The sequence below is a fragment of the Thunnus maccoyii genome, chromosome 1, assembly GCF_910596095.1.
Source record: "Thunnus maccoyii chromosome 1, fThuMac1.1, whole genome shotgun sequence".
NCBI lineage: Eukaryota > Metazoa > Chordata > Actinopteri > Scombriformes > Scombridae > Thunnus > Thunnus maccoyii.
Window position 1 is genome coordinate 37,722,629 of NC_056533.1, and position 8,739 is coordinate 37,731,367.

The 8,739-nt window shown below is 40.8% G+C and overlaps 1 protein-coding gene across 2 annotated transcripts in view; it reads right to left on the minus strand.

The window, feature by feature from the left end:
* LOC121896404 (golgin subfamily B member 1-like) overlaps nucleotides 1-8,739 on the minus strand; it is a 40,333-nt gene that overhangs the window by 29,440 nt on the left and 2,154 nt on the right. For both annotated transcript variants that reach the window (XM_042410396.1, XM_042410319.1), the window contains exons 2-14: nucleotides 8,389-8,448; nucleotides 6,528-6,683; nucleotides 5,387-5,524; nucleotides 4,592-4,705; nucleotides 3,830-3,985; nucleotides 3,471-3,650; nucleotides 3,211-3,333; nucleotides 2,940-3,053; nucleotides 2,441-2,744; nucleotides 900-1,015; nucleotides 542-659; nucleotides 330-421; nucleotides 67-217 (exon numbers count right to left, since the gene is read on the minus strand). In XM_042410396.1, the coding sequence (XP_042266330.1) occupies nucleotides 67-217; nucleotides 330-421; nucleotides 542-659; nucleotides 900-1,015; nucleotides 2,441-2,744; nucleotides 2,940-3,053; nucleotides 3,211-3,333; nucleotides 3,471-3,650; nucleotides 3,830-3,985; nucleotides 4,592-4,705; nucleotides 5,387-5,524; nucleotides 6,528-6,683; nucleotides 8,389-8,433 (1,807 nt within the window). In that variant the 5' untranslated portion in view covers nucleotides 8,434-8,448. The remainder of the gene's footprint in view (nucleotides 1-66; nucleotides 218-329; nucleotides 422-541; nucleotides 660-899; nucleotides 1,016-2,440; nucleotides 2,745-2,939; nucleotides 3,054-3,210; nucleotides 3,334-3,470; nucleotides 3,651-3,829; nucleotides 3,986-4,591; nucleotides 4,706-5,386; nucleotides 5,525-6,527; nucleotides 6,684-8,388; nucleotides 8,449-8,739) is intronic.

Genomic DNA, 8,739 nt, shown 5'->3' on the forward strand with positions numbered 1-8,739 from the left:
ACCAAATGTTGATTTCATTCAGTCAGTTTACATGGTGTTTGTGTCATCCTCTAGCAAAGGCCTTACCCTCTCTTTCCTCCTCCATGTGGCTGATGCGGAGGACCATGGCGGCCTTCTCCTCCTTGGCCCGGTCCCTGGCGCTGACCGCCTCAGCGACCATCTCCTGCCACTCGAGGACCTGGCTCTGAGTGTCATCAGCACTGCCTGACTCACTCGCCTGTGTCCAGAAGGAGCAGGGAGAGACGGGAGACAATGAGCAGGTTTACAACATAGCGACTCATTAACTATGCACCAAAAGAAGGAGACTATAAAAAACCTGGATCCCTGACCTGAGAGGCGGCCCTCTTGGTGAACTGCTCCAGGTCTGCTTGTAGTGTCCTCTGTTGCTCCTCATACACCACCAGCTTGGCCTCCAGCATGTCTAGCGGTGAAAAACAGAGATATATTCAGTGTGTGAGTAAAATGTATGAAGAAAAATATGGTCTGCTGGTGTTTCAGCAACACAAAAGTAGAAGCCACTTATGTTTAATTATTTTGGTACCGTTCTTTGCTTTGAGTTCGTCATATTGCTCCACTTTCCAGAGGTTTTCTTCTCGCTCCTCCTCCAGCGCTGTGATACGACTCCGCAGGGCAGTCAGGTCAGGGGGGGCAACTCCAGCCTTAAGAAGACAAAAGAAGGTAAACATCTCATTTTTACCAAGAGTTCCTTCTTGCCTTTAGATATGTTTTATACTCTATAGTTTGTATTTGTTTAAAAAAAAAGGTTAAAATGATTGATGCCACATTAATATTTGACAGGAGATAACAAATCAATACATGTTTATCCAATCTAATATGTAAATTTCCCACATGGGTGATAACGGTGCATCAATAAAAAAATTACATAATAAACATCTGACCTGGCTTTTCTTCAACTCGTCCTCCAACTGTCTGATTCGTGATTTAGACCAGGCTTTCATCTTCAGGAACTTGGCTTCTGATCTGCTGGCTTCTTCTGTTTTTTGCTTTGCTTGGGCTGCAAACGAAGAGAGAAAAGTCTGATGAAACGGTGATGTTCAACAAACAAAAAGACACGTTAACGTTCAAATGTATGCAGATGATACGCTTGTCTACGCGCACGGCGATAACGAAGATGAAGCTGCATCGAAGCTGTCATGGTACGAGTTAAAATGTGGTTAATTCAATCCAGCCTTCAGCTCAACATTACAAAAACAGTCAGCTCAACACCGCATCCAGATATAATAGTCTCTGGAAAAAACTACAGATTGTGTCTGAGTTTAAATACCTTGGCATCACAGTTGACTCTAATCTGTCTTTCACGTCTCATGTAAAAAGACTTGAAAGGAATGTTAGACTCAATCTAACCACTTTCAAATTCACAAGGAGCTGCATGACCACTTATGCAGCTAAAATATTCATGAGCACAATGATCCTCCCACACATCATGTACTGTCTGTCGGGAACACATCAATAAAACCACACTACAGCCGACAGAATCAATGTACAAACAATAAAAACCCTCGACAAGAAGCTACAAGGATACCGTCATTGCAATAATTTGAAAAAGCACAACCTATTAAGCTGGTTAAATAAAACAGACTGTGTCTTGTTTTCAAGGTATTACACAATATGGCTCCTCCACCACTCTGTACTTACATCACATTAAAAACAAGCCAAACTACTGGAGCAACAACTAGAGGAGATGGTCTCATTCCAAGAAAAAGTAGTTTAGGCTGATCTGCTTTTCCTGTCAGAGCCTCTCAGGATTGGAACAACTTACCGCAACACATAAGAAACTCTGCCAACTACCATTCATTCATTACAACGTTAAGAGCCTGGTTCATTAGAAATCAAACCTGTCAACACTAGAGCAGTGACGTGTTTTCATGTTGTTTGTTGTCTTACTCGTCATTATTATGCTTAGTGTAGAGCTGCTCTTGTTAATCATAGGCTTTGTACGTAATCTCCACACTTCACCAGTCCTGACATTGTGTTGTGCTGTCATCCTATTTGTTGATTTGTTTATTGTTGCCATGCTATTGTTGATCTTGTGTGTGTAAAGAGCTGTCTCTCTTGTCTCCATGTAGTGCAGGCTCTGTTTGTATCTGCATATTCTCACCACTTTTATTGTATTTTCAATGCTTTTATTTGTAATGTTTGTGCTTCCAACTTTTTGCCTGCCCAGGGACTACAGATGAAAATTAGCCTTTCTGGCCTAATCTGGCATATTTTGTGAAGTGTTATTAATATGCACTATCCCTGTCAAATAATGTAATGAAATAAAAAAATAAAAAACTAAAACATCCAGAATCAGTATGACAATCACTATAAATAGTAATAATTTTTCACTTTTCTCATTAAAACAAATAATGAAATCATAGTAATTCCATTTTAAGAGCAAAATAACGCAAAGCAAAACTAATGTAAGAGAACAACCTACCCTCCAGGTCAGCTATCCTTTGGATAGAGGCTGAATCAGCGGGTGTGGTTACACTTCCTGAAGCCTCCTGACTGACAGGCGGAGCTGCAACTGAGGTCCTCCTCAGCTCCTCCAGCTGCCCCAGGAGATCCTGCTGGGTTTGGGCCATCTGTGCCTGATGCTGCTCAGTGATTCGACGCACCTCCGCCTGCTGTTTCTCCATCAGGTCACGAAGTTGCGCTCGCATCACGTGCTTCTCTGCCTCCATCTTGGATTCCAGGCTCTCTCGCTCAACTTGTAGCCGACGCAGACGCTCTGTTAGCTCCTGCAGGGGAGGATGGAGAAAGTATTTCACATAGATTATGAGGAAAAAGAGTCATTTGACTTAATATTTGGAGAATTAAAACTGTTTAAAACTGGCTAAATACTGTAAGTAGGCATCATTAAAAGCACATCATTACAAACAGCTGGAAAGAAACATTTAAGATGCAGAGAGAAGTAAACAGACATCTTTCCTGACCTTTATCTGCTTGTCTCTGCCGTCCACCTCGCCCTGGAGAACATCGATGACCTGGGTTTTACCCAACAGCACCTCCTCCTTCTCGTGAAGCTTCTGTTTTAGAGCCTTCAAAAGCTGAGGAGGAAAAAAGAAAAAGATGTGTTTTCCGTTAGAGAATCAATGCAGTAACAGTCACACACACACTTTTACAACAACAACAACATGACAAAGAGGAGACAGAGGGTTCTGTTAAACAATAGAAGTTGAGTGTTTCCACTCCTGTTGTCATTACCTGCTCTAAATCAGCGCTGGCATCAGACTTCGCTGCTAGCTTGAAGAGCTCCTGTTCGTGCATCTGGTTGATTTCCATCAGCTGGTTATCTTTCTGGAGAATGATGTCTTTGAATGTTTGGATCTAAAAAAAAAAAACACAGGATGCACCATTATGTAAAAGAGCTACTCTGTGTTTTGAAAATGTTCTCAGGAGAAATACAGCAGTATAACATCATTGCTCCACTGATAGATGCCAGTGTAACAACAACAACAACCTACGTTTTGCTTGTACATGCTCTCTTTCTGACTGTACTGCTCCTTCTCTGTGTCCAGCAGCTCCTTCAGGCTGTCTGTCTGCTCCTGGAGTAAACTGTAGCGCTCGTCTGCTTCTCCCACCTTCCTGGTCAGGCTCTGCACCAGCAGCTGGAGCTCCTGCATCGCTCGGCTGTCCTCTGTCACCTGAGGAGATATGACAGCATTGAGCATCAACGAGTGGATCAAGGTGTCTCAGAGAGAGGGAGGTACGCAAAAAACATATTATAGCCTCTTGAGTTGAATGTCTGAATGCCTGGGGATACTGTTATCTACTTTTCTTATTTCTTCAGTTTATCTCTAAAGATGTGATTGACTCGTATGACCTGTTGTTGAGGTGCAGGCGTGACGGGCTGATCTCCTGCCAGCGCTGTCTGCAGGTGGACGATGTAGGCCTCCTTTTCTCCCAGCTTCTTGTCCTTCTCTATGAGCATGACGTCCATCTCCTCACCTCGCAGCCGCTGTGCCTCCACCTCCTTCCTCTAAAAAGGAAAATAAGGGGATGCTTTTAGTTTAAGAAATGAGCAAATGTCTTTTAAACTTGTGAAAATACGAGCTGGTCACCTGAGGCGGTTACTTACTCAAACAGAGAGAATGTTTAAACTTGTTATCTGTGCATTTTCTAACGATGAGAACAAACAGAGGGAGGCGTCGCTGCAGTTTAAAAGGTTCAATGCTGCTGTTAATGCAGCGAGATTAATAAAGTTCTGTGTGCTTTCAAATGACACTTTGTTGACTTGAAGGCAGTTTAAGTGCTGCACACTGAACAGACCATCAGAGCAGTGTTTGTTTTAAACACCATTCCCAGAGACGGAGACGAACTATTCACCACATCACAATCATACTCATGATGACTTACATGTTTCAGAGCTTCGTTTAAATATCTGAACATTTAAAGCAAATTCATGCAGTTGGATTTTTTATTATAGTGTAAAAATGAAGGCTGTTTTCTATTAATTTAAATTGTCAAAATTATTTTAGTACCAAAGATTGATGAGTAATCATAACAAAGCAGAATTCTTATTATAATATTATTATTAAAATGGTTCATACACGTGTTAATGAGAGGAATGAAAGAGATACTTTACCTTGTTTTCCAGTTCGTCCTGTCTTTGTGCAAGCTGCTGTTCCAGTTCCTCCACCTTCTTCTTTAGCAAGACGATTTTGCCCCGATTGGCTTGTTCTCCTCCCTCTGATGCCCCCTACAGGGCAACAAAGAGACGACACACTATTAAATCAAAACAGCACGGCTGACTTGGCTGTGAGACGTGGATGGGCAATACATCAACTTGATTTATTTAATGAATGCAGTTTTAAGGCCGGTTGTAACACAGTGGAAATAAGTTAAAGCAATATTACACAATAACAGGCTTGATGTTCACAACTCTCATTAACTCATTAAACCTATTTTCAACAAACATGCTCACGAGTGTAAGCAGCCTGCTCATCATGAAACAGCACAGAGCTATTAGCTAACTTATGCTAGTAGCAGATGAATAAAGTTGAGAGATTAGCAAGTTTAGATGTTTTTTCTCAGGAATATTGGATTACATTTGCCAGACGGCCAGAAAACAACTCCAATGAGACATTTATATGTATTTTATCTGTTTATGCTGGTTGTGTAAGTAGGCAAATGTTTGCTAACATGATGGCCGTAACAATTTAGATGAAACACTAAATAGATTTTACATCTGTTTTAATGACTTTGGATTGGAGTCTTTGTGTCCCCTCGTCGTAAACTGCTGACTGCAGCTTTAGTCTGAGCCAGAACGAGGATTAAAATGAGATAAGTCGAGAGGTTTAAGGATTTCATGTATTCATTGTAGGTATTTTACTTGATTAAAGACATAAAGATGGACGTGTGTGTGCTCGTGTGCTGATACCTTCTTGCCGTGTGTTGGAGTATCCTGACCTCCCCGCTGTTTCTTCAGCTCCTCCAGCTGTGTGGTGAGAGAGGTCACCTTGGCCTTGTTCTGGAGACGCAGCTTTGACAGTTTGGTCTCACACGTCTCCTTCTCCGCCTGAGTCACAGACAAGTACTCTCTTTACCTCCAGTCTGATATAATGTCAGTTTAGTGTTTGGTTACAGTTAGTTAGTTATCGGCTACAGCACTTCATGCAGAGGAGTCCATATCGGAAAATTAGCAGAGATGCTGCCAAAAAAAAAAAGAGGACTCTGGGAGTGTGAGATGTGACTAGTGGTGTGATACTGGCTTGTAGCAGAGTCAGTGTGTCTGTTTACACTCTCCTGAGATATTTATGGCTTCTAAACCAAACATTTGCTGTGCCATAGCTGAACTCTAATCTCACATTCCTGTCTTTAATACTGTACAGTCGACTTTGACTTGACGGTTTAATAGTTAACCAGATCAGAGTTACAAACTATTTCAGGATCACTCATGTGACCACGTTTGACTCTGTAGTATTATGCACTTTAACCTCATAGACCGTAGAGCATGCACTATTGGATGTAGTAGTAGAAAGATGATGTTATAATATCACACTTCATAACACACTGAATGATCATATCAGTATTATAAATACACAGTGACTGAAGTAATTAAGATCACTGTGCTTGGCTTCAGTGTAGCTGCAGTTCATGTTTGTGTTTTAATATTAATATTTTGGCAAATAGGGTCATAAAGAGCGTTCTCTTAATTAGGGAATGTGCAAATACTGGTGACAAATGGTTCAGGTCATCATTGAAGTTGTCTCAAATGAAATGAGGCCCCTCGTTGCCACAAGAGATCTGTTATTAACATGAATACTGTACGATGAGGTTGCTTCAAAATCCATCTGAATACTGATATATTGCAAGTTGTACAAAAATGTATTTAAAGTTTGGCTTCAATGTTGATTTCATAGAGCCAACAGACATTCATCATGTGATTTAACATGTTTAATATGTTGACACTGACCTCTTCAACAGAGCACATAATGTGGTTGTTTCATTTATGTTGTTGTTTACACATGAATTGGCCCTAAAGGCAACGTTTGTGAAGATAAGGTAGAAGTTGTCCTCACCTTTAGTTGTTCATCTTTGGCGCGAAGCGTTGCATCCTTCTCCCGGATCATCTCCTTCAGCTGACTGACGAGCTGCTCGGTTTGGGCCAGCCGCTCGGCCATTTCCGCTACAGCAAGCTCTCCACCTCCACCTGCACCACGGGGAGAGCCTGGGCCCTGCGGAGGGAACGGGGGAGATGGAGGACTTGAGAACAAGAAGACGCGCTGCCTTTGGTTTTCAATGCTGCAAGATACACACCCTGACTAGCAGGATGTGTTTCTTTCTCCAGTAGACTGTAGTTTTGGGTCAAATGACAGTTGAACTAGTTATTATAGTTCAAGTGCTGAACTCCACCTGGTGTTGCAATAAGTGTGTTATTAAAGTTTTTTATACTGTGAATAAAACAAAGATAATAATTTGTGGCCTAGAGTTCAGATGTTCCAAACATTCTGTAAATTGGTTTATGGTAACTATATGGTTGTAGGTTGTTTACAAACTGTGTTTTAAAGCTGCAACGATTAGTCGATTGACAGACAATTAATCGCCAACTATTTTGATAATCGATTAATCACTTTATGCTAACATTCTCTGGCTCCAGCTTCTTAAATGTGAATATTTTAGTCCTCTATGATGGTAACCTGAATATCTTTGGGTTGTGAACCGTTAGTCGGGACAAAACAAGATATTTTAGGTTGCATTCTGGGATTTTTGGGAAACACTGTTATGTGTGGCCGATGCACAATCTATTTAATAAGGTCGGTATAAGTTGCAATAGCAAACTAGTGTATCAGATGGCTCCACTGCAACAAAAGAGATGAACATTGGAGAGAAATTCAAAAGAATATGATTTAGATAAATGTTACCAGACATATTTGTGTCTAGAAGATGAGTTAAAAGATAAGAAATGTATCTCTTGTGCAACCTCAGATTAGTGGATGAGTGTTTATGAAGTGCAACAGTTAACAGTTTTGAATCATTTGAGCGATTTTCATCAATCACTGAATTCCTAGTAAGTAATAATATGGAGATAAGCACATAGGCTGCAGAGTAAATGTGGATGGGGATGCAGGGGGATTTAAGCTGGAGCAGTGGTTCCCCCTCACAGGAAGTGTGATTGTCTCGTTAAAGCCCTGTGCTCAGCAGTCTACCTAATTCCAGTCTATCTGGACATGAAACAGGCTGCAGAGCTTTTGCTGGGTTTCCTCTGAGTCAGTTCTATCGCTAATAACAAGACCGCACAAGATAACATGAAATGACTCATGGAAACGGCTTGTCGATAATGACTAAGATCCATTGTCACTCCAGCATTTATTTATTTTTAGCTGTTCTTGAGACAAAAGTACGATGATGGACAAAACATTCAGTACTTCTGCAGAGTTCAATGTTCTGGTTACTGACGTATGAATCGATCAAGAGAAAATGAATCTGCAAATATTTTGATAATCAATTGATCGTCGAGTTATTTTCAAGCAAAAATGCCAAATATTATGTGGTTCAAATGCAAGAATGTGCTGCTTCTCGTTGTCTTATATTGTAGTAAATTGATTACTTTGAGGTTTGTTGTGTGGGGAGGAGGTTATGATGTTGATCAGAAAAACAAGACGTTTGATGAGAGATTAACCAATAATGTAAATAACTGTTAGATGCAGCTATAAGTATAGCAACAATTAGTGTTAAATTCAGACAAACGCTACTGTCTCTTGTTCAGTTTCAGAACCAGCCAGTGAGACCTGCCACTCATGCACAAAATATAAATATTTTTCTGATGTAAATGTGTAGTTGTTGGATAAGTAACTGCTGAAAAGAGGGGCCACAACATCACCTGACACTGATTACAATGTGACCATTCAAGTAATGAAACATAAGCACATGAGTACTTACTCCAGACCCAGGCTCTCCCTCCTCACCGGACAGCCATTTCAGCATGGTTTCAGATTAGACCTAAAGCACACACACACACACACACACACACACACACACACACACACACACACACACACACACACACAGAGTAAATACATTATTCAGTATCCTCTGTACTGCTGCTGTTGGATTCTCCAGTTTAGGGTTTTGGAAATCTTTTTACTAAAACAAATCAGTATTCATCAGCAGGGTGGAAATATTAACTCTTTAAAATGTGAACATCTACCAGCCACTGACAGATAAATGTTCAAATTCACCAGCCACTCAACAGAAAATCTTTATTTAGTGTCTGAAATCTATTAGCCACTC